The sequence below is a fragment of the Anomaloglossus baeobatrachus genome, chromosome 3 (genome assembly GCF_048569485.1).
Source record: "Anomaloglossus baeobatrachus isolate aAnoBae1 chromosome 3, aAnoBae1.hap1, whole genome shotgun sequence".
Classification (NCBI taxonomy): Eukaryota; Metazoa; Chordata; class Amphibia; order Anura; family Aromobatidae; genus Anomaloglossus; species Anomaloglossus baeobatrachus.
The window spans coordinates 309582821-309609742 of NC_134355.1; the positions used below are offsets into that span (position 1 = coordinate 309582821).

The window sequence follows — 26922 nt, forward strand, 5'->3', positions numbered from 1 at the left end:
ATAGCAGAAGGGAATGGCTTCAGCTGAGCTTACAACACCTGTTAGATCACAGCAGATTAGTAAGGAATCTTAACTCCTTCAGCACCGGATAAAATCAAATCAGCTCCACCTCAGGTAAATGATGACCAGGCACTGAAGAGGATCTTCAATCAAGTATACACTGTGACCTTCTGATCTCAGATCCCCCTAAATCACATCTGGTTGAGGCACACTCATGACAGGGCCTTAGGAAAGATGGAAATACTGTTACAACATTTAACGCATTATACGCAGTGTTAAACTACATGGAAATATATTGCTTTCTATATTTTGCGATGATTCTGAGCTTCAGTATGTCCAGAGCTGCATTCACAATTCTTCAGGTTTCAGATCATAAATCTTCAAATATTCATTGCTCACATAGAGTTTGTTTTGCTGATGAGTTACCTTCTGAGGAGTGTACTGTTCTCAACAGCAGTATTATCCAATCAGTGGCTTGGGATCCATATGTGCTTTCAGCCCTCTACATGTGTCTCCCCATCAGTAATCATTTATTGCATGAATGTATCTTACCTAAAGTATACCTGAAATAGAGTGTGTTTGTGTGTGTGCCTGTGTCATTGCATGCGGTATGATATCAACATAAGGGGGAGATATCTACTTACAACAGAGCCCTTAGGCTATGTGCACACTGTGCGTTTTTTGCGCGTTTTTTGGGTGCGTTTTTGGCCTCAAAACTGCATGACTTTGCTTCCCCTGCAAAGTCTATGAGTTTTCATTTTTGCTGTCCGCACACAACTTTTTTTTTTAAGCTGCGTTTTTTAGCTTAAAAAAAATTGACATGTCAATTCTTTCCTGCATTTTTCTGCATTTTCCCCCCATGCAATGCATTGGAAAAACGCAGAAAAACGCAGAGATCAAAACGCAGCCAAAAACGCACCAAATCGCGGTAAAAACGCATGCATTTTTTTGCCGCGTTTTTTGCCGCTGGTGCGTTTTTGTGCGTTTTTAGCGGCCAAAAACGCAGCGTCATAAAAACGCAGCGTGTGCACATAGCCTTACACATCACATCAGTAGGAGCCTGCCCCTTAACAAAAACAGAGAAATAAAATCATGCCTCAACAACTAGAAAGGGATTTCAGAATATCTCAAAATATTCCTTTCTACACTGTCTATGATGCATTCAGGGCCGGATTATAGGCGGGGCAGGCGGGGCTTCAGCCCCGGGGCCCCCACCATCAGAGCTTCCAAGGGGGCCCCCACCACCGGGGCCATACTTGCCACCCGTCAACAATATATATTTTTTTTTCTTCACACCCTCTCCCCCTCCGTAAAGACAGTCTAATAAATCAGCTGTGTTTTCGGGGGGGGGGGGGGGGTGCGCGCACCTGCATTTATTTGTATCTGCGTCTCTAAGACGCAAAAACAAACTGCGGGCGCAGGACGCTGATTGACCCCGGAAGTAGTTTGTACTTCCGGGGTCAGAGGTATGTCTGCTCCCTGCTCTGCTGTGGGGTCCAATGCCGCGGCCGTCACAGCAGGACGCCGCCGCGGCCGTCACAGCAGGACGCCGCCGCGGCCGTCACAGCAGGACGCCGCCGCGGCCGTCACAGCAGGACGCCGCCGCGGCCGTCACAGCAGGACGCCGCCGCGGCCGCATATGAGAAGACCGCCACCGCGGCCGCATATGAGAAGACCGGCGCCGCGGCCGCATATGAGAAGACCGGCGCCGCGGCCGCATATGAGAAGACCGGCGCCGCGGCCGCATATGAGAAGACCGCCGCCGCGGCCGCATATGAGAAGACCGCCGCCGCGGCCGCATATGAGAAGACCGCCGCCGCGGCCGCATATGAGAAGACCACCGCCGCGGCCGCATATGAGAAGACCGCCGCCGCGGCCGCATATGAGAAGACCGGCGCCGCGGCCGCAGAGCTGAAGAAAGATGTGTGGTGTGTGAAGCAGAGCTGTGTGGTGTGTGAAGCAGAGCTGTGTGTGTGTGAAGCAGAGCTGTGTGTGTGTGAAGCAGAGCTGTGTGTGTGTGAAGCAGAGCTGTGTGTGAAGCAGAGCTGTGTGTGAAGCAGAGCTGTGTGTGAAGCAGAGCTGTGTGTGTGTGAAGCAGAGCTGTGTGAAGCAGCTGTGTATTTGTGTGTGTGTGTGTGTGAAGCAGCTGTGTATTTGTGTGTGTGTGAAGCAGAGCTGTGTGTGTGTGAAGCAGAGCTGTGTGTGTGTGAAGCAGAGCTGTGTGTGTGTGAAGCAGAGCTGTGTGTGTGTGTGAAGCAGTGCTGTGTGTGTGTGAAGCAGAGCTGTGTGGTGTGTGAAGCAGAGCTGTGTGTGTGTGAAGCAGAGCTGTGTGTGTGTGAAGCAGAGCTGTGTGTGTGTGTGAAGCAGAGCTGTGTGTGTGTGTGAAGCAGAGCTGTGTGTGTGTGTGAAGCAGAGCTGTGTGTGTGTGTGAAGCAGAGCTGTGTGTGTGTGTGAAGCAGAGCTGTGTGTGTGTGAAGCAGAGCTGTGTGTGTGTGTGAAGCAGAGCTGTGTGTGTGTGTGTGAAGCAGAGCTGTGTGTGTGTGTGAAGCAGAGCTGTGTGTGTGAAGCAGCTGTGTGTGTGAAGCAGCTGTGTGTGAAGCAGCTGTGTGTGTGTGAAGCAGCTGTGTGTGTGTGAAGCAGCTGTGTGTGTGTGAAGCAGCTGTGTGTGTGTGAAGCAGCTGTGTGTGTGGCAGAGCTGTGTGTGTGTGTGTGAAGCAGAGCTGTGTGTGTGTATATATGAATCAGAGCAGTCTGTGCGGCACCCCAGAGCGCTAAGCCACCCATCCCAGTAATGTGTACGCCACCAGAGCTGTTTGCCACTCCAGCAACATCTATGCCCCCCCCAGTAACGTCTATGCCCCCTGCCCCTCCTGTAATGTATATATTGTAGGCCCTAGCCCCTCCTGTGATGTATATACAGAAGTGCTGTGTCAGTGTGCATGGTGTGCAGTCATGTCTGTTAGTGATGGCCATCATGCAACACAGCCACATCTGTATCTGTATTGTACTGTGTATAAGTGACGGCTGTGAGTGATCCTGGACTGTATCTGTATTGTACTGTGTGTATAAGTGACGGCTGTGAGTGATCCTGGACTGTATCTGTATTGTACTGTGTGTATAAGTGACGGCTGTGAGTGATCCTGGACTGTGTCTGTATTGTACTGTGTATAAGTGACTGCTGTGAGCTATCCTGGACTGTATCTGTATTGTACTGTGTGTATAAGTGACGGCTGTGAGTGATCCTGGACTGTATCTGTATTGTACTGTGTGTATAAGTGACTGCTGTGAGCTATCCTGGACTGTATCTGTATTGTACTGTGTGTATAAGTGACGGCTGTGAGTGATCCTGGACTGTGTCTGTATTGTACTGTGGTTCTAATTCCCATGTATTCAAAACACATTACTAGTATAAAAGACAATGGTGATGTGAAAATACTGCTTCATTGTCGATAAGTATTTAGAGAGGTAAATGTGTCATGGAAAGTTTCCATAGAATAAAGCATGCAGCACTGGCGCATGGGTAGTAGTCCATCATTCACCTATTTATCTCTGCCTAGCAAAAAGGTATAAAAAAAAGGAGTAATACAAAGGACTCAAATCCTATAATAGAAGAAACTCCTATTTCAGAATGTATGAAAAAAGGAAAAACCTTTATTAGTTCATAAAAACAATCACTTAAAAGAATAACAAAAGATAAATCATGCAGATAAAGAAAACGGTTAGTAATATTAAACCAAGATAGTATTAAATCGTCTGAAAAAAATGATAATTCACAAATATCTATACAAATAATCTAGTTTTTAGGATGATCCCTCTAATGATCGGCTAATGATCACAGTTAAACTTCATTATATATACATGTATACAGTGGGGAAATTTCTCAAATTTCAGATTTTTTCACAAATAAAATAACAAAAATCATCCTAAATTTACCTCTAACATGAAGTCCAATATGTCACGAAAAAACAGTCTCAGAATCACCGGGATCCATTGAAGCGTTCTAGAGTTATTGCCTTATAAAGGGACACTGGTCTAAATTACAAAAAATGGCCTGGGCATTAAGTACAAAACTGGCTTCGTCCTTAAGGGGTGAAACCAAGTTCATTCTGATTGATAGTTGTCATAAAATGATGAAAAGACAATGGATTCCCTGTCCACAATATAAGGACATTACCAATGTATAAATGAATTCCAGGTTTGCATCTTATTTATAGAAGTGCCAACTCCAATAAGATTAGATTGCAACACAAAGAGTCACAGTCTATTTTTGCACAAAATATAACAAATACAAAATTTAATTGAGAATCAATAAAAACAGAAGTCATTGTTTCAAAATGTGACCACGGTTCAGATGCTCTACAGGCCTTGGAACAAAGTATTCAGTGCTCATATAATGTATCCAATACATAAACTTGTATCAATTAATATAGACTTATATGTCCTTCATTGCATAGTGGATTTTATCAAAAAGAAGGTGCTGTCCTCTAGTGGCAGGGTTAACAATGCTTTCTCACAGATTTGTGTAATTGACAAAGTGCATACCTATGATGTTGCCATCTAGTGGCTATGTCATGCTTGAACCTATCAAAATCCAATATATGCACACGTGCAGTGTCGCCTCATATAAAAAATCCAGGACAGCATGAATGCATTCAATACACCCTCTGATATAGATTGCATTCAATCAGGTACAAAACGTTTGCCACTTCTCAAGAAGAGTAAATATAATTTAAATGGATATTCATCTGCAAGTCAAGATCAAGCTCTATGTAGGCTCAACCCTCAAAAGATTATGTTACCTATATTGGGGATACCTCAAGTCTGTGCACTGCTGCTGCCCCAACACGCATTTCGCATTGGTTGCTTTGTCAGATGCTTCCAAAGACATGACATCATCATATGGGCTGTCCCATATTGTTTAAAGGCATAGTACTCTTAGTGTTTATAAACTTTTCACTTTGCAGAAAGTAATAACACTGCCTTAAAACATTCTCTTTCTCGTTATTCTGGCATTTGGCAAATATATATAATTTTGGTTCCTAATTAACCTAAAATTGGAAAGGTTTATTCTGATGTCATGTCCGATAGTGAGAAAAAACATGCTTATGTGTATTTTTATATAGTGTATGTAAACTTCTGGTTTCATCTATATCCTGAAGGATTCAAAGACACATTGCTTTGTAGAGGGGGTGGTCAATAATAACCAGAATTACTGCCTTTCTCTGATGGCTTAACAATTAGCTCATTATTCTTAGACAAGACATCCAAAACTTCCCCTTCCTTTGTGTCCAGATTCTGATGATATTTATTTCTAGCCTTACCCAAATTACAGAGATCCTCCATCACCAAGCAAATGAAAATGTCAATACTTGTTCTCTCTGACAATGGTAATACACATGTACTGGTAGGCCTCAATTCTATGAAGGGTCCCATTCCCAAGGTACGTGTGTTCTCCTTTAGCAGACTGGTCAAAGTTCTTACCCCAAGGAGCTCCTCTTCCAAAACACCTAATTCCAAACATTCCTTTCTGTCACGGGTATTGAAGAATTTCTTCTATTTTAACTTACAAGCAAAGAGGTGGATGTCCTTTATCCACTCAAAGTTGTCAAAACGATTTGTGGGGACATATGAGAGTCCCCTACTTAGGACTTTCTCTTCCAGGGAAGTGAGAGAGTGAGAAGTCCAGTTGATAATTTTATCATCATTACAGATATTCTGGGATGAGGGTCAGCCTAGGGCTTCCCTTTAACTTGAGGGTAAGTGGTAGGGGCCCCCAGTCCAGTCACTCTCCCATCCGGTCACATTCCGGCATGACATAATAACCGGCCCATACCTTATTTGAAGTCGGTGTTCCCTTGTCTTCTTCTGGAAAACCACTTCCCCCCCAGACCGCATGGAGGAAGGTGGTCCGGGAGTGTATTTTTTCTGGTGTCCTAGCTTCCAGGTGTCGCTCCTGCTGTCGAACCCATGGAGGTTGACCATATCAAGATGTCTGATCAACGCTGAGACCATCGTCAAGCCATAGCCTATGTTTCTACTGCGGAGGTACTGAACACTTCATCCATGCATGTCACATGAGGCTGGGACCCTCCTGCCTGTGGCCTATAGAAGGGGTCACTCTTGGCGAGAACAAATTGTCGTTGACTCTGCCCGTGTCCGTATTGTGTAGTGGCTTTCGGTTCTCTGAGACAGTTCACCTGGATCCGGATCTGCTGGGAACGTTACTCAATAGGTGGTGGTGGATCGCTACCGGATCCCCGTCCAACGCCTAAAAAGTCCCTTGACGTGTCTGCAGTGGATGGAACACTCTGGACAGAACCTATAAGCTTAATTTTCCAGTAGGTGGAACTTCAAGTGGGAGCTTCGCATCCGGAGAAGGTATCGATTCTTGTTACCATCACCTGTACCTGTGCCCGCATTCTCATTCCTGTCCCTGTGATGCCCACCTTACCAGTCTGTACCTGCCTTTCTGTCTGCCTCAGCCACTCATAGCTGTACCTGCCTGCACCTGTGTCCATTCCTGAGTCCCCTGTCCTGGGGGTCAGCTGCCACAGTCATGGTCACTGCCCTGGGAGTGGTACCTGGTGTCTGCCTCATGGCAAGAGCTTAGTTAATCCCTTCTCACAAAAGGGTAAGCCCGGGTTCCCCCTGTGGTCCAGTGGTACACTCTTGCTCGCCACCTCAACAACAACACCAGCTGTGGGCGTTTTCACCTGTGACATTTGGGGGTACACAGTCTGAACTGCCCAGGGCCCCAGCTATCCTTAATCCTCTCCTGGCTACACCCCCTCCATTCTAATATTGGTGACCTATCAGAATAGTCCATAAATATTAAAGTACTCATCCACCCTTTTAAAGGAGACATTGTAACAAAACTCAAATTTCACCCTATCCCTCAACACAATGTCCAACATTGCAGAGAGATCCAACCCACAATGTCACTTCAAACTAAAAGCAATGGAATATACAGTATTTTCAGTCATAACATTGACATAAAGAAATGGTATAAGATGACGAAGAGAAGCAAAAAAAAAAGGAGGGGATTTTCCATAATATAATATTAGTATACATATATCTCCATCATACAGAAACCTGGAAGTAATATTTCATCAATCAGTTTAAAAGAGAAACACACATTTTATAAGACAGAAGCAAAAATGTTAATATTGTTTGTCTAAGCAGGACACTTGATGGTAATCCTTATGTGTTCAACCAAGGTCTCCATATCTTTTCAAATTTACGTAGTGTGTTTTGTTTATGAACAAGATCTACAGTTAGGTCCAGAAATATTTGGACAGTGACACAAGTTTTGTTATTTTAGCTGTTTACAAAAACATGTTCAGAAATACAATTATATATATAATATGGGCTGAAAGTGCACACTCCCAGCTGCAATATGAGAGTTTTCACATCCAAATCGGAGAAAGGGTTTAGGAATCATAGCTCTGTAATGCATAGCCTCCTCTTTTTAAAGGGACCAAAAGTAATTGGACAAGGGACTCTAAGGGCTGCAATTAACTCTGAAGGCGTCTCCCTCGTTAACCTGTAATCAATGAAGTAGTTAAAAGGTCTGGGGTTGATTACAGGTGTGTGGTTTTGCATTTGGAAGCTGTTGCTGTGACCAGACAACATGCGGTCTAAGGAACTCTCAATTGAGGTGAAGCAGAACATCCTGAGGCTGAAAAAAAAGAAAAAATCCATCAGAGAGATAGCAGACATGCTTGGAGTAGCAAAATCAACAGTCGGGTACATTCTGAGAAAAAAGGAATTGACTGGTGAGCTTGGGAACTCAAAAAGGCCTGGGCGTCCACGGATGACAACAGTGGTGGATGATCGCCGCATACTTTCTTTGGTGAAGAAGAACCCATTCACAACATCAACTGAAGTCCAGAACACTCTCAGTGAAGTAGGTGTATCTGTCTCTAAGTCAACAGTAAAGAGAAGACTCCATGAAAGTAAATACAAAGGGTTCACAAGATGCAAACCATTCATCAATTCCAAAAATAGACAGGCCAGAGTTAAATTTGCTGAAAAACACCTCATGAAGCCAGCTCAGTTCTGGAAAAGTATTCTATGGACAGATGAGACAAAGATCAACCTGTACCAGAATGATGGGAAGAAAAAAGTTTGGAGAAGAAAGGGAACGGCACATGATCCAAGGCACACCACATCCTCTGTAAAACATGGTGGAGGCAACGTGATGGCATGGGCATGCATGGCTTTCAATGGCAGTGGGTTACTTGTGTTTATTGATGACATAACAGCAGACAAGAGTAGCCGGATGAATTCTGAAGTGTACCGGGATATTCTTTCAGCCCAGATTCAGCCAAATGCCGCAAAGTTGATCGGACGGCGCTTCATAGTACAGATGGACAATGACCCCAAGCATACAGCCAAAGCTACCCAGGAGTTCATGAGTGCAAAAAAGTGGAACATTCTGCAATGGCCAAGTCAATCACCAGATCTTAACCCAATTGAGCATGCATTTCACTTGCTCAAATCCAGACTTAAGACGGAAAGACCCACAAACAAGCAAGACCTGAAGGCTGCGGCTGTAAAGGCCTGGCAAAGCATTAAGAAGGAGGAAACCCAGCGTTTGGTGATGTCCATGGGTTCCAGACTTAAGGCAGTGATTGCCTCCAAAGGATTCGCAACAAAATATTGAAAATAAAAATATTTTGTTTGGGTTTGGTTTATTTGTCCAATTACTTTTGACCTCCTAAAATGTGGAGTGTTTGTAAAGAAATGTGTACAGTTCCTACAATTTCTATCAGATATTTTTGTTCAAACCTTCAAATTAAACGTTACAATCTGCACTTGAATTCTGTTGTAGAGGTTTCATTTCAAATCCAATGTGGTGGCATGCAGAGCCCAACTCGCGAAAATTGTGTCACTGTCCAAATATTTCTGGACCTAACTGTATGTGTGAGTGTTTGGGCCTCACAAGGAGACAGCCTGGGAACAGTTTCAAGAATCTCCTTTCATTGTTCTGTGAAGATACAATACCACCAACTGAGGTCTAAATAATAACCACAGGAATGAGGCAAAACACCAAATTAAAATATATAATTTTTATTAAATAATTTAAAAGCAATATTTTTAATAAAAAATACAGGGAAAATACTTCAAAAGTAGAACGAAATAAGGACACCTCACAAAAATATACTTATAATTGTAAACAGTTAATTACTTTAATTAGTAAAACATACACAAAGGTTACAGTAATTGATGGAAAATATGAAATTAACACTCATATTAAAATGCAATGTATGTAAATATTATGCCAAAGTACAGCAAAAAAGCCTGGGAACCATACATGCTAATTATAAGTATCAAGATTGTATCATAATTACATATGCATGTATGTGAAAGACACCCAAGTTTCCAGCCCTATACCTGCATGTAACCAAAGAGAAAGAAAGTGTACTAATACTATACTGGGAGGAGTTACAAGGTGATGTAAGTACTTATAAATCAATCAGTGTTGAAGCATATCAACGAGGCGTTGATGAAGCTACCGCGAAACATGCGTCAGGTGTAGGAGACACAGTATTTGGGGGCTCCTGCAATCCAGCTAAGCATTATTCAGGTAGTTGATCCTTTACCACTTTGTTTTATTTATTTTTTACACCCAGATATGCATCAATACTGCTTTTTTGGAAACACGGTATGTATATCCATCTTGCTCCTACAACCATTTAACTTCCATTTGTAGCCCTCTAGCATTTAGTAGGGTCATTTTAGAGCCAGAACTTCTTGTGCAAATTAACTTGTATGGGGTTAGTTCTCCAGGGTCAAGTTCAACAGCCGCACCTGACTATTTTTTAGGCCGTGCTGGTTCGGCGAACCCGAACATCCACGGGCTCACTCATCACTTTTCACAAATTTTTATTACAAAGGGAAGCGCTATGGATTATGAAGACAGATGTGCAAGGATCAATAGCCTTAAAAGCTAAAAATATTCTATATCTTCCCATAACTACTGTTTTTTTATTTTAATGTGTTTTATTGGATTGTTGTCAAATTGTTTAATTCAGCATGTGTTGCATGTGTAATGCCTGCTTTACACGGGTCGACCGATCGTGCGATTTCACGATCGATCGTACCCGCCCCCATCGTTTGTGCGTCGCGGGCAAATCGTTGCCCGTGACGCACAAAGTCGGTAACCCCCCGTCACACGTACTTACCTCCTAGACGACCTCGCTGTGGGCGGCGAACATCCTCTTCCTGAATGGGGAGGGACGTTTGGCGTCACAGCGACGTCACCCAGCCGCCGGCCAATAGAAGCGGAGGGGCGGAGATGAGCGGGATGTAAACATCCCACCCACCTCTTTCCTTCTGCATTGCCGGCGGGTGCCGCGTGACGCAGGTAAGCTGTGTTGAACGTTCCCGGGGTGTCACACACTGCGATGTGTGCTGCCCCGGGTACGATGAACAATCAGTACCATTGTAATTAAACGATATTATGGAACTGAGTGACGCGTACACGACTCACGATTTGTGAGCGATACTGCGTCTCTCAGAGGTGTTACACGAGACGACGTCGTGTACGATGCTGGATGTGCGTCACGAAATCCGTGACCCCGACGATGCATCGCACGATAGTTTGTCTCGTGTAAAGCACCCTTAAGAGTATTCAGAAGTAAATGCAAGTAAATATCGCCATCTGCTGGTAATAAGAGCAAACAGGAACTAAAGAGCTCAATGTGTCTTTTCTAGAGGGTATGGATAAGAAGCAACATCAGGTCTGGTGACAGTTATGTCACAATTACTGAACATAAAAGGCTTGGTCTGTCAAAGAGGAGAGGAGATGGCACCAGAATCCTTTTCCAGGAAGATTGTGTGGCAGTGAAGCCGGCTTACAGCACTAGTGCCACAAAGGGTCCAAGAGCAGTCAAATCCCAGAGAAGGCCTGAGATGAGAGTAAGCTGAGAGGAAGATCAGTGACCTGAACTGAGAGGAAGATCCGTGACCTGAGTTGAGAAGAAGATCCGTGACCTAAGCTTAGTAGAAGCTCGTGACCTATGCCAGTAAAAGCCTGTGACCCATTCTCTGGAGCCTGCTTACATAAGAAATAAAGCTGGGAACATACATCCAGATTCAGTGTGCAAGCCCGGTGTGCTGATGGTCAGCGTGCAAGTGATTTACTAAGGCTACTTTCACACTTGCGTTAGTCGCAATCTGCCGCGTCCGTCGTTTTGTCGTAACGACGGATCTGTCCCTTTTTTGTTGTTAACCGACGCACCGGATGCGTTATTTCACAAGAATCCGCTGACGGATTCCTGTGAAATAACGGATCCGGTGCATCCGTTGTGCGTCCGTTTTATGACGAATGCATTTTTTTTTTTGGGACAGCCCAATGGGAGTGCCAGACATTTTGGAGACATATATGTGTTCGCACAGGCCATCTGTGACAGGTTGTAGAGAAGGGAGCACAATAGATGTAGTTACAGGTAAAGTTGTACAGATTACATTGAATTTTCTTACCAAGCCAATCTTTTGGCTTATACAGTTGCCGAAAAGGTACGGCAACGTCGTCGGCGTCGCCTTCGTTGTTTTTGGGTCCACCCCATTAACAATCCCGGGGTGTTTGCACAACACTGTATGTCGAATTGAGGAGACACCCGGACAAATTTTTTATTTACGTCCGCATGTCTGAAGTAATGTTTGACCAGTTGGTGGAGCGTGTGGAGCCTCTGATACGAAGATGACATGAATAAAGGGTACTTTACACGCTGCAACATCGCTAGCGATCTCATTAGTGATGTGAAATTCTAGATCGCATGTGCGATCTTTCGAGATCGTACATGCGTAAACTGACCTATGTGCAATCTCGAAAGATCGCACTTGCGATCTAGAATTTCACATCGCTAATGAGTTCGCTAGCGATGTCGCAGCGTGTAAACCCTTTAAGCTTGTTCAACTTTCAGCTATTGAAAAAAAAACCCAACACATTAGAAATAAAACTTCTTGGTATTCACCTGTTACATTGAACAGAAAACATACTTATATGTGTGGTTACTGTAAAAGTAAAGGTTTTGGGTGTTTTTGGCCTTTATTGGTTGAACTTTAGGCTATTTGAGAAAAAAAAAACCAAAAACATTATAAATAGAGCTTCTTGGTAAATAAATGTTCAAAGTTTCACATAAAAAAAAATAAAATATTTCAGGAAAAGCAAAACTATACACATACCACCAAATAAAACTAACTGCCCCCAATAATCCTATTACCACCCAATATCCCCACCATAACCCACTTACCCCCAATAATCCATTACCACCCAACAGGGCCGGATTAAGGTTGGTGGGGGCCCCTGGGCAGAAAATCTGGTGGGGGCCCCATAACGTTAACATTTTTAGCCATAACAGTAGAGCACGAACTGTAGCATTTAGATAGAAATCCAATGAACATTTATCCTGTTCTGCCACATTCAGATTTACAGTACTACAATACAGACACAGTCCAGGATCACTCACAGCCGTCACTTATACACGGAAAGTAGAGTTAAGGCTGCTTTACACATTTCGATCTCGTATGCGATCACACACGCCCCCATCGTATGTGCGGAACAGGCAATTTGTTGTCCGTGTCGCACAAACTATTACCCCCATCACACGTACCTTCCAAACGACCTCGCTGTGGGCAGCGAACATCCACTTCCTGGAGTGGGAGGGACGTTCGGCGTCACAGCAACGTCACACAGTGGCCGGCCAATAGAAGCGGAGGGGCGGAGATGAGCGGGGCGTAAACATCCCGCCCACCTCCTTCCTTCCGCATTGCCGGCAGGACGCAGGTAAGCTGTGTTCATCGTTCCCGGGGTGTCACACGGAGCGATGTGTGCTGCCTCAAGAACGATGAACAACCAGACGTTCAATTTTTAGAAAATGAACGACGTGTCAGCGATCAACGTTTTAACGCACAATCAGGGTCGCACGTAGCTGTCACACACTACAATATCACTAACGATGCCGGATGTGCGTCACTTACGACGTGACACATCGTTATATATATTGTAGCGTGTAAAACTTTACTCACATTTTTTATTGATCCCAATGTTAAGGCAGCCAGGGCCGGCTCCAGGTTTTTGTGGCCTCCGGGTGAAAGAGTCTCAGTGGACCCTATCCACACACAGACACGCACATACACATACAGGCATACATATACATATTTGAAGACAAATTCAAAAAAATACATATAAACAGACAAATATATGCACAGTCATATACACTGACATATATGCAGACACAGACGCATTAGGGCTCGTGCGCACGTTGCGTAATTCCATGCATTTACACTGCGTATAGCACTGCAGTGTAAATGCATGCGTCCTGCGTCCCCTATACAATCTATGTAGATTGTGCATGATACGTGCGCACGTTGCTTTTATGAACGCAGTGATTTGGGTGCTAAAATGTTGACCCAAATCCGTGCGTTCATAAAATGAGCATGTCAATTATTCCGTGCGCTATGGATGCAGCTCCCACTCTGTCTATGGTGGGGACTGCAGCCATAGCGCATGAAATCGGATTTTCTGTACAGAAAAACTGCATCCATTATGCAGTGTTTCTGCAGCGATTTGACGCGCACATGTGCTGTCAAATCGCTGCAGAATATTCAGCAGTTACGTGTGCATGAGCCTTTACAGGTATTAATATGGGGAAATCGCCAGCAGCCTCACTCACCTCTCCCGCTTGTTTCCGTCCAGCTCCTTCAGGACATGTGGCTGTGTTTCACGATGGCTGTCACTAACAGACATGACTGCACACTGACAGCACTGCTGTATCTACATCACAGGAGGGGCTGGGGGCTACAATATATACATTACAGGAGGGGCAGGGGGCATAGACGTTACTGGAGTGGCAAACAGCTTTGGTGGTGTACTCATTACTGCGATGGGTGACATAGTGCTCTGGGGGACCCATATAGTTCTGGGGGGGGCCGCACAGACTGCTCTAATTCATATATACACACACAGTACTGCTTCTTACACACACAGCTCTGACACACACACACACACTACAATGCACCCCCTACACACACACACACACACACACACACACACTACAATGCACCCCCTACACACACACACACACACACACTACAATGCACCCCCTACACACACACACACACACACTACAATGCACCCCCTACACACACACACACACACACACACACTACAATGCACCCCCTACACACACACACACACACACTACAATGCACCCCCTACACACACACACACACACACACACAATGCACCCCACATCACCTCCTACACACACACAATGCACCCCACATCACCACACACTACAATGCATCCCCCCCCACACACACACTGCACCCCACATCACCTCCTACACACACACACAATGCACCCCACATCACCTCACACACACACACACACACAATGCACCCCACATCACCTCACACACACACAATGCACCCCACATCACCTCACACACACAAAATGCACCCCACATCACCACACACACACACACAATGCACCCCACATCACCTCACACACACACACAAAATGCACCCCACATCACCTCACACACACACACACACACAAAATGCACCCCACATCACCTCACACACACACACACACACACACACACACAAAATGCACCCCACATCACCTCACACACACACACACACACAATGCACCCCACATCACCTCACAAACACACACACAATGCACCCCACATCACCTCTCACACACACACACACACACAGAATACAATGCACCCCCCCATTACCCCTCCCCCCACACACAATACAATGCACCCCCCCATTAACCCTCCCCCACACAGAATACAATGCACCCTCCATTACCCTTCCCCACACACACGATACAATGCACCCTCCTCTGCCTGTCACAGAGCTGTGTTCCTTCACAAATGTTCACCGTTGTGTCCTCAGCCCCTCCTCACTCATCCCCATTAATTACACCTGTCTCTTCAGCTCCTTCATGGAGCGCTCGCTTCCTCTTGTCCCCTGTGTGGCGCCTGCAGCACTGTGATGACGTCAGCAAGGTGCTGATCTCATCACGTTGCTGCACGTCGGGGGCGGGGCCGGGTCCCGGCGCGCTGTTCAAATGTATTTACGTCTGAAAGATGCAAATACATTTGAATAGGAACGGAAAGAGGAAGCTATGGTCATCGGCTCTGCTGCGCTCCTCCACACTGGGTGCATGCCGAGCACAGCACACAGCAGAGCCGACAGAGCACAGCGCGCTGCCTCCTTCTAGTGTGCCTGGCATGCACACAGTGTAGAGGAGCGCAGCGGGGACAGCAGATACAGCGGCGCACTACACCGTGCCCCTGCTTCTAGGGAGGGGGAGGGGTAGGGGGAGGGGGGGCAGCTGCCCGCCCCTCGCTGGGTACGGCCGCAGCACATAGCAGGGAGCATTAGCACACCTGACCCCGGAAGTACAAGTGGCCGCTGGTACTTCCGGTGTCAATCAGCGTCCTGTGCCCGCAGTTTGTTTTTGCGTCTTAAAGACGCAGATACAAATAAATAGCGGTGCTTCAACACCCCGCGCCCCCCCCGAAAACACAGCTGATTTATTAGACTGTTTTTACGGAGGGGGAGAGGGTGTGAAGAAAAAAAAAATGCTGACAGGTGCCAAGTATGGTGGGGGCCCCCTTAGAAGCTCTTTTGGTGGGGGCCCCTGGGCTGGAGCCCCGTCTGCCCCGCCTATAATCCGGCCCTGCCACCCAATATCCCCACCATAAAACACCTTCCCCCCATTAATCACATTCCCCCTCAGTATCCCAAACTTAACCCACATTTCCCTCCCTCTGCAATTTTATTTTTCACACTTCTGTTTCAACCCATGTGGATAAATCCACAAGAACAGCAATATATTTAAAAAAAAACCAAAATGTACAGCAAATACTACAGCTAAAAAGACGGAAAATTGGGCAACATAGACAAATTGGTCATATTTTTATTATTTTTTTTTGTTTTGCAACCGATAAAAAAATAAAGGAGCATAAGCTCTTTATTTAAGAAAATTAAATAATTAATGCATACATTTGTGAAAAATAAAAAAGGGAGAGGTCAACAAGAAATGGCTCTCAGATTTTACTCAACCTGGCAAAACTTGTTCCTCCAAATCTCCGTGTCTCTCAAGGTCTCCGTGTCTATCAGGGTATCCATGTCTATCAGGGTCTCCGGGTCTCTCAGGGTCTCTGTGTCTCTCAGGGTCTCCGGGTCTCTCAGGGTCTCCGGGTCTCTCAGGGTCTCCAGGTCTATCAGAGTCTCCAGGTCTATCAGAGTCTCCAGGTCTATCAGAGTCTCCTGGTATATTCTCCAGGTCTCCTGGTGTTTTCTCCGGGTCTCCTGGTGTTTTCTCCGGGTCTCCTGGTGTTTTCTCCGGGTCTCCTGGTGTTTTCTCCGGGTCTCCTGGTGTTTTCTCCGGGGCTCCTGGTGTCTGTGTGTCTACCTCAGGTTCATAGAGCATTGTCTGTGTCTTAATTGCGGCTTCTATATATACCTTTCCAAATTGGGAGGCCTTTCAAAGTGATTGTTTACATTCTGGGCATGCTCAGAAGAAAATAGCGGAATCCAACACAGGATTCCGCCGTATAGCGCATTGTGGCGGAATCCGCCACCATAAACAACCATTATACCTCTTGGTGGATTCCGCCGGAATCTGCCGCGGTGCGTCGTTTTGACGATACAAAAAAACGTTAGAATGCAGAATGTATCTGGCCGGCGCTCAGTCATAATAACGACTCAGCGTTGGCCGGCGGATGCAACGCAGACACATTAGTCGCAATCCGTCGTCCATACAAGTCTATGGGAAACAGCGCAAGCCGTTAACAGATTGTGCTGTTTTCCAAAGGGGCGGATTGCGACTAACGCAAGTGTTAAAGTAGCCTAAGAAGATTTGTTTGACGATATAAGGCCAGTCAGGGCAATCAATCAGACTGCAATGGACATGCATAATTTGAGGTGGACCGAGACTGAAACGCTACAAAGCATTATACCACTATGACTGAAAGACAAGGTATGTGATGCATTCACCTAATCATAAAAAGTGTTTTTTTAGATAAATTCTGGTAACCTATTTTGAGAACACTATGTTAGTGATGTACATTCATCACTAACAAGACATTGGGGGCAGTTTAATATAGAAAAATGACATGACAAGTTCCCTTTCATGAGGAAGATTCTCCATGTCATCTTCTGTTTAGACCGTGGAAGCGCAAGCCAGCGCAAAGCCACAGTCGTCTGCTATCGGCAGGAATATAAGCTGAAAAATAAGGAGCGCTGATAGTGTAATACCAACAGATCAGTGAGGTAGATCAGGAAAAATACACTCACCTGAAATAGTTGTGATAGTCACAACCACTGATAGAGCATAGGATGATGGCGTCTGCTGCAGCCCCACGTGGATGTGCATACAAATCAGAGTGAAAAGGGGGTTAATGCCGCGCATCAGCCAAAATGAAGATGTAGCACGTTGATGTTATAAACGTATTCTCTTACTCCATCGGTCTACGCGTTTCGAGGATATACCACTTCTTCAGGATGATAGATAGATAATTGTTTTCCTTTCATGGTGAGTGTCTATTCTTTTGCCTTTGATACCTTCATATTTAATTTTCAATTAATTTTGAGGTGCACTATGTACAATTACAGAGCTCTCAATGTGTCAATGCTCGCAGTATAAATGAAATTCCCACTAGCGCTCCCTTGTGATGGCTGAATGTTATCACCACATTTGGTAAATAAGAATACACAATACAGATTTATTATGACATTAATCAGTACAGAATATTAGAATAATTTATATTTGATAAAACAGAGTATTCTTCAGGCTACTTAAGTACTAAAACAAAAATATTTAGGTAAGAAGGAAGGCAAAGTAAGTGTGCTGGTATAGGACATGCACAAATTAGCTAAAGGTAAAATCAAAGCTATGAATAGAGCAATATGTGACATACAAGAAGCTAATAACTCATGTCACTAAAGAAAGTCCATATAGTGTCTCCAAAATTAATGGCCCTTTGAGTAATCTCAAGATGTAGGACAGACACATTAAAATGGCTCCAAAGGGGACGCAAGTACAACAAATCCATAATGACAGAATCCACCAATGGATATTTAGAAATGGAACCAGAATGTGACGACATGGAAATGATTCGTCCATCATCTATGTTGCAGAATGTGCAATGTAAATTACAATTAAAGGGGATTTCTGGGACTTTTTTCCCTATGGAGCTAGGCACTGAGCGGTAGGTTGTTGCTAACTATCAGCTTGAATCGGCCATGCTGACAATTCTCCTGCTCCCTGTCATGTCACGTTGGCAGAGCACTTCCTTCTTTTCTGCTCTGTCAACAGGCCATCACTGCCGTTGAGTTGCTGATTGACAGACGGCTTTCCTCTGTGTTAGGCTAAAGGGAGCTTTACACGCAACAATATCTCTAACGATATGTCGTCAGGGTCACGGAATTTGTGACGCACATCTGGCCTCGTTAGCAACGTCGTTGCGTGTGACACCTATGAGCGAGTGTTAACGATCAAAAATACCTAATCGTTGATCGTTGACACGTCGTTCATTTTCAAAAAATCGTTGCTGGTGCTGGAAGCAAGTTGTTCGTCGTTCCTGAGGCAGCACACATCGCTATGTGTGACACCCCGGGAACGATGAACAGCAACGTTCCTGCGTCCTCCGGCAATGAGGTGGGCGTGTCAATAATGCCGCTGCTCTCCGCCCCTCTGCTTCTATTGGCGGGCCGCTGTGTGACGTCACTGTGACGGCGCACGAACCTCCCCCTTAAAAAAGAGGTTGTTGCTACTGGATTGTAGACTTCTTAGGTTTCAAAATCAATTCAAAAGGCTATTATATAATCACTCGGACAAAAGCGGGCGACAACTTGCGCGGCTATTACACCCACGAAATCAAGCTTCGCACGTTACTAAAATAAAGACTCGGGGAAACTCAGACACGCAAGACCCCGCAAAAATCTTAAATCACTTTAAAGAATACTATGCAGAACTATACAATATACGGGGCACATTCTCAGATATGGCCCCGGGTGAATTACAGGCCCGAATTGAGTCATACATTTCAGAGACAGCTCTCCCTGCATTAGATGGGGAAGATGCCAGGGGACTGGACAGGACAATCGAGGAGGGGGAGGTGGCCACAGCGATAGAGATCTCCCCAAGCGGTAAAAGCCCGGGACCTGATGGGTTCTCTCCTGCTTTTTATAAACTTTTTAAAGCCCAAATCACTCCATTCCTCACAAAAGTATATAACTCGGTATCAGAATCGTCCCCTTTCACCCCACAATCCTTAGAAGCCCACATCACAGTTCTACCTAAACATGGTAAAGACCAAACAATGGTAGCCAACTACCGCCCGATCTCACTAATAAATATTGACGTAAAAATCTTCGCAAAAGTACTGGCTAGCCGGTTGGCACCTCTGTTGCCCTCCATTATACACACAGATCAGGTTGGGTTCGTGCAGGGTAGGGAGGCCCGCGACAATGTGACCAAAACAATTCACCTAATAGCCAGAGCCGCGTCGAGAAGGGAGCCCCTAGGGCTGCTCTCAATAGATGCAGAAAAAGCATTTGACCGTGTTCATTGGGGATTCATGAACTCAGCATTAAGACAAATTGGTTTAGGCCCGAACTTTGTGAGTAAGATAATGGCCTTGTACTCTAGACCGTCGGCACGAGTTCGGGTTAACGGGGCCCTCTCGGATCCGGTGGAAATCAGAAACGGCACCCGTCAGGGGTGCCCTTTATCCCCCCTTCTATATGTCATTGTTATGGAGCACCTTGCAGTGGCCATTAGACAGAACCCCAATGTACACGGTCTGAGCATTGGAGACAGGGAATTTAAGACGGCTATATACGCAGATGACCTCCTGCTCTATACGTCCCAACCTTTGATCACATTACCTTCACTACTAAAAGAATTCGAACGATTTGGAAATTTGAGCAATTTTAAAATAAATTATTCCAAAACAGAAGCGCTAAACATCTCCCTTAAAATAGAGGAAGTCGCCCTACTAAAAGAAAAATTCCCGTTTCGATGGCAGGCATCCTCAATAAAATATTTAGGGGTAACGATCCCATCTAATCTGGGGACACTTTATTCCCTGAATTACCAAGTCTTATTAAAGAGAACCCTAAAAGATATGGAAGAGTACAACAAACGACCCCTTTCGTGGTTCGGCCGCGTAAACACATTCAAAATGGACATACTACCACGATTCCTTTACATCTTTCAGGCGATACCTATAAATCCCCCTCCGGCCTTCTTTAAGACATTGAGGTCCGCACTGGTTCGCTTTGTGTGGAAAGGGGGAAAACCAAGGATCAAATATCAGACTTTGATACGACCCAAACAGAGGGGGGGAGCTGGATTGCCTGATTTACGTACCTATCACCATGCCGTCCTGTTGGCTAGGTTGTTAGACTGGCATTTTCACCGGCAGACCAAGCAGTGGGTGGCACTAGAGCAGCTTTATTCCCCAGTTCCGCTTGGGGCACTTCCCTGGCTACTACCAAAAGAGTTGGAGGATGTAAGGAGACAGGTGGAGCCTGGTGGGATTTTGCTCAGGGCGACACTGGAGGTATGGGAGGCCACAAAGCTGAAAAGTGGCCTGATTGGCTCGCCCACTCCTCTGATGCCTTTGTTCGGCAATCCGGGCTTCCCTCCGGGGTGTACGGTGGAGAGATTTCTGGGCTGGCAACGAAGTTTGGATATTAGACTGGGGCAGATATTACAGGGCAGAGACTTGCCCCCTTTTGAAGACTTTCAGGCCGCGTTCCCCGGATTGAGATTGAGGTGGCTCGAATACATACAACTTCACTCCTTTGTGCGATCCTGGCTGGGTGGGAAGAGGCCCCCCTCCCCGGATACATCCACCCCATTTGAACACTTATTCCTGCAGAGTTTGCCTCCGACGCACCAGATCTCCCTCATTTGCAATATGATGAACAGGAACCTCTATTCTGAGGACCCCAGTTACATTGGAAGATGGGAATCGGAATTAGGTTTCAGCCTTACTGAAGAGGAAAAACGAAAGGCGTATGTGTTCTCCCACAAGATCTCAGTAGCATGCAATGCCCAGGAAAAGAGCTTTAAGCTACTGGCAAGATGGTATCAATGCCCGGTCAACCTCCATAGAGCCTTCCCTATGGTCCCGGAGGAGTGTTGGCGCTGTGGCTCAGACAAAGGTACGCTGCCACACATTTGGTGGGGTTGTAACAAACTATCCAACTTTTGGACTCAGGTGTTTGCGACCTACAACCAAATGGCAGGAGAAAGCGTAACTCCTTCCATTAAGATCGCCCTACTGTCTATTTTACCCGGTTCACTTGGATGCCAAAAGAAGCGCCTGTTGCGGTTCTTTTTGATTGCGGCCAGAGCAGTCATTCCACGACACTGGAGGACCACAGTGACCCCCGGAATAGGGGAATGGCTGACAGAGTTAACGCATCTTTGTCACATGGAGGAACTCTCCTCTTGGGTATCGGGCACAAATGAGAAGTTTACCAAACTATGGCAGCCGTGGATACTGTTCAAGGAGTCCCCTGCTAGTGACAGTGCATAAACAACCCCCGTCTTACCTCCCTCCCGCAACCCCTTGTATAAGTCCCTTCCTTTTCCTTCTCCCCTCTCTTTCTATTCTGATATCTACTCACTCTATATCTTGACCACTTTTCTAGTAAGGTTCTTCATATAGACAGGCGGGTCTAGCCCTTTGGAAGTAAAAGGCGACAAACAGTAACCTATGAATATGGTATAGTCACAGATAATCTATCAAAACACGGGTGGAAATACATTCTTGTCAGTAATGTATTATGTAGATTGTATAAACACCAAGGGTAGCGGCCCACCTACGGAACTTTAAGTGGCTAATATTCTCTTATTTTTCTTTCTGTATGCTTGTTATGTTTAATCTGTTTCTGTTATGGAAATCTTCAATAAAAACTGATTGGTTAAAAAAAAAAAAAAAGAGGTTGTTCGCCGCCCGCAGTGACGTCGTTAGGAAGGTAAGTACGTGTTACGCATCCTAGCGATATTGTGCGCCACGGGCAGCGATTTGCCCATGACGCACAAACGACGGGGGCTGGTGCTTTTGTGTCGCCCGGGGACAAGGGGTACTCAGATCCGGGCCACGGGGTCACTTCTGTGGGTATCACGGTGGCGTGACCCGGTCTGTGATCCCAGGCTCCACAGTAAGAAGGGGATTAGGTAAGGGAGATTGTCCGTGACGCCACCCATGGTGTGCGGTGAGGTAACAGAGCACCGCCGCTGCCGGTTAATGGATCCCGGGGATGGTGGTGGGCAGCAAGGTGGTGATTTCCCTCCACGGGTAGGGTGTTGGTGACCCGGGACCCCGGTGAGGTGGTGCAGGGAGGAGATGGAGACGGTCTGAGAGCTGTGCGTCCGGTTGGACCGAGGGATGTTGTTACTCACAGTTCGCTTTGCAAGAAAATTCACACAGAGTCAGGAATTAACCAGAAACTGCCGGAGTCCGCAGCCTTCAGTACGGAGGTTGTTAGTGTCCCACACACGGTGCAGCAGCCCCTGTTCTTTCCCTGCAGCCAGGTGCCTCTTTCTCTACTCTTTCTCTTTTTCCTCAGCCGGGAACGGTGAGTCCACTCCCCTGCAGTGATCCGGGTCACCCTTGGTACCGGCGGGCCACTACCCTGCCCCGGCTACCTCTGGCCCCTTCCTCACTAACAGCCTGTCCCAGCCCTTTTTGAGCACGCTTCTGTAGCAGCCCGGGAGCTACAACTCCGGGCTCCTCTCCTGTCTCTCTCTCCACACACTCTGCTCCAGCCCCTCCCCTCCCCTCCTGCTCTGTTTTGCTCTCACACTGGGGGAGGTGGTTTGTCCTGCTGCACTGGTGTGGGATCAGGTTACCAAGGAGGATTAACTCTTTCTGTGACAACCTGGCTTTGCCAGGGTGTCACACTTTCACGAGCGACATCGCTAGCGATGTCGCTGCGTGTGAAGCAGCCTTTAGAAGAGCAGAAGAGAAGAAGCTGCCCTGTCCATGTGACGTCATGGAGAGTCGGAGAATCGCTCTGAGCCGGTCCAGATCGTCAGAGGGCAGAATAAGCAGGTATTAGCTGGGTGTTGCAACCCCATCGATCTGATATTGATGACCTGCCCATTGGATAGCTCATTATTACTACATGTTGAATAACCAGTTTAGCCCTCCAAATACACTGGATGACACATTATAATCTAGCTCTGCAAACAAAAGAAAAAGGTCTTCACATTTTAAGAACGACTGCAAATATGAAAGGGAACCTGTCACCACTTTTTTTCCCTATAAGCTGCGACCACCACCACCGGGTTCTTATATACAGCACTCTAACATGCTGTATATACTGTAAGAGCCCAGGCCGGGAGGATAACATAGAAAACACTTTGTAATACTTACCTAACGGTCACGCTGTGGGCTTTATGGGCGTCTCCGTTGCGCCGCCTGTTTTAGCCATCTTTGTTCTCCTTCTTCTCTAGCCACGGTGCATGACGGAACCGACGTCATCCACACTTGCCGGTATTCAGGTCCTGAGCAGGGCAGATCAAAGTATTGTAGGGCGCCTGCACAGGACCGGCGAGTGTATATGACGTAGCCGCGTCATGCACCCAAGCTTCAGAAAGAGGACGAAGATGGCCGAAAGAGGAGGCGCCCGCACCAGACATCTGAGACGCCCATATGACCCAACTGCACTGCAGAGCGACCGTTAGGTAAGTATTATAAAGTGTTTTTTTATGTTATACCCCCGGCCTGGGCTCTTATATACAGCATGTTAGAATGCTGTATATAAGAGCCCGGTGGTGGTGGCCGCAGATTATAGGCCAAAAAAGTGGTGATAGGTTCCCTTTAAGAGTAAAGATACGTCTTTGTTTGTGGATTGCAAGCACAACTATTAAACACCACAATCTATAATGAGTGCCAAGCTTTACTGAAGCTGCATTAAGGACTCGGATCCTGCTTGTGCACCACTCCCTACAGAAGTACCACATTTTCTCCATAGTAACACATCCACAGTGCTATAAGCAATCTGCAATATGGCGGTGCTATGGAGGAAACGGGAAGACAAGGCTTTTACACAAGCACAGACAGCTGTCACTGGAACAGCCCAAAGAGGTAAGGTTCTGTAAGATGACGTTTCCAGACAGGAGCCAATCAGATTCTTAGTCCCGCCCCACACACGAGCTACCGACCAATCACGTGCCACACACGTGTACCTGTAAATACGGAAGTTTTCTCCATCCCGTGTTGTAGTTATGCGAGTGGGGCAGTCACGTGGTGAATAAGCTTTTTGTGACATAATACCGTCTATCTGCACTCATGGTTCTAATAATATCCCGTTAACCTGCACACCGGTTCCCAGCTTCAAAAATGATTTGAGGAAAATTGTTCTCGAAAACGAGGCTTGAACCGCGGCGGAACGCGCAGGCGCAGAAAATAGCGCGCCTGATGTGTAAGTGCTCGGGAGGTGTGAGCGGGGATTGGAGTGACACTGGATGCGGTAGCGGCTCGTACTGGGGAGTGTGGTCAGTATGCTGCACCATTGGAAGCTGTGATTAATGGCGTCACATAGGGGGACTCCCCCAGCAAGGGCACACTAGTGCTGCCGGTACCGCTATAATACTAGGCTGGCTCCTGCTGTAAACTGCGCGCAACTTGCTTTTCGGCCCCTTTTAACCCTTTTATGTCTTTGATGTTTCATTTTTCTTCCTCCTTCCAAGAGCCTCAGTGTTGTATAGGTTTGTTATCTTTTCATCTCCCTATTTTGTACTGGGTAGAGTCCAGTGAGGCATTTTTATGCATGTTATTTATTTCCTCCCATAGGAGATATAAATGTGTGTCTTATTGCTTGTACCCCTCCAGGGCTTCCCAGTAGTACGCAGATGGGGTGACAGGCTCTCCGGTACCTGTGATCATGTCTCTCAGTGTGGGGACAATGGCTGCCCCACTGGGATAGTATTGCTTACATGGCGTTCTCGGGGGGATGGGGGGGGGGGTAAACCGCTGGAGAGAGGTAAATATAGAAAATGTATTAAAAAGACCCGTGTTTTCTCCGGTACGTGTCACATGGATCACATGAGTGTGCAGCCAGAGAAAAAAAACGGACCTGCGTGTGTGCGTGCGGGGCCATAAGGGGTCACACAGTCCATGTGAAAACACGACTGTGTGAGTGCAGCATAGAATAACATGGGTATAAAAAGACTGACGGCACTCACCAAATTGAAATGTGAACAGGTGCATAACTGAACATGACATAAATACAAAAAAGGACAGTATGCACTCTGCAATGCTAAAGTATGGAAACCATGGATGTGGGAATATAGACATAGTAATGCAGGTCTATATATATTCACACACTCATGGTTTTCATTTTTTAGCATTATCAGAGTGCAAACTGTCTTTTTTTGTATTTTATGTCATGTTCAGTTATGCACCTGTTCACATTTCAATTTGGTGAGTGCCGTCAGTCTTTTTGTCAAAGATTAAAATTAGATCTTATCTTGCACCATACTTGCCCTCAGATTCAAGGTGTTGGCCAAGCCCATTTAATTTTTTTAACAAATGCGTGAATGAAAAATACAATCTCTTTACTGATTTCCCTCCACCAATTCTTAGGTTCCCGGTGTTCTCTATATACTGGCCTCCAATGATGACATTTCAAACATTGTGAAAGCGGTCATAGATATACTCTTTGGTGCCTTTATATTGTCAGTCTGTCTGTTGCCTGAATCTTTAGCAGTATGCAAATGAGGAGTTAAGTGCAATGGGCGGGAGAATGCACATAACGAGACTCTGGCTTCTTTCGTTAAGGGCCGTTTCACACATCCGGCATTTCACTGGATCCGTCACAATTCAGTACAGTGTTAATACTGTACAGTGGCATTGCGGGAAGCTCAGGTCACATGACAGAATGTGACCGGAAGTTGCCGCTATGCCATTGTACTGTATTGCACTGTACTAGAGTGTGACGAATCCGGCAAAATGCTGGATGTGTGGAACGGCCCTAACATTGTTCATTTCTTTGTCGTTAGATGATCTGCTTCTGATGTCAGCTGCCGGCCAGGAAATCTCCCGCCTGCACATATCAGCAGCCTCCTCATTTCTGCCCACCAGCTTGCCTTCATGAGGGCACAGGCTACAGCGTTCTATTGCACATCCATGGCAGTAAGCTGATGCCTGTGCACTCTGGAGAACAAGTTAGTGCTCAGAAGTGAGGAGGCTGCTGATCTGTGAGAGTCCTTCGTGCACTGGGCTGCATGTACATATAAACAATTTAGGGGATCAAACTTGCTACCAGATTCCCTTTACTCTTCCTGCCAGATGAGTCCACCCCTCAATGAAAGGGGCTTAGTGAAACAGAGGCTGGGTGCCCATTTTGAGCAATGCTTAATGTTGTACTTAGATGTGAAGCCATGTTGACACCCAACTCTTCTCTTCTCAGATCCCTCAGCTTCCAGACATGTACCTGCATCCAGAGCAGGTCACGTTGGTGGGCCAGGTGTTTGAATCGTACGTTTCCCAGCACCATCAGAAAGACATTATGCAGATACTTCTGGAAAGTGACGAGGATGCCCATTACTCTGTGGTCGTCAACGCTATGACGCTTTTTGAAACCAACATGGAAGTTGGAGACTATTTCAATGCCGTTCCCAATGAGATCCTACCAGTGTTTGATAATGCTCTGCGAAGAGCAGCCATGAGTGTTTTGCAGTCCAGCTCACAAGACGGCCGGGTCATGAAGCAGAACCTGCATACGAGGATAACTGGTATATAGATATTGCAAGTCAAGTATCTCCTCATTAATAAGAGACTATGAAGGAGCTTACCTGGGGTCACAGTGTTGACGGTTATACTTAGGATAAGACATTAATATCGTCTTTCGGTGCTACTG

At 46.0% G+C, this 26922-nt stretch overlaps 1 protein-coding gene across 2 annotated transcripts in view; it reads left to right on the top strand.

Moving 5' to 3' along the window:
* The first annotated feature begins 24399 nt into the window (after positions 1–24399).
* The window catches only part of MCM9 (minichromosome maintenance 9 homologous recombination repair factor), a 123396-nt gene continuing 120873 nt past the window's right edge, over positions 24400–26922 (top strand). The window contains exons 1-2 of one of the 2 annotated variants that reach the window (XM_075338296.1): positions 24400–24483; positions 26473–26797. In XM_075338296.1, the coding sequence (XP_075194411.1) occupies positions 26491–26797 (307 nt within the window). In that variant the 5' untranslated portion in view covers positions 24400–24483; positions 26473–26490. Of the gene's footprint in view, positions 24557–26472; positions 26798–26922 lie in introns of both variants that reach the window. The other variant, XM_075338295.1, reaches the window with a different exon arrangement.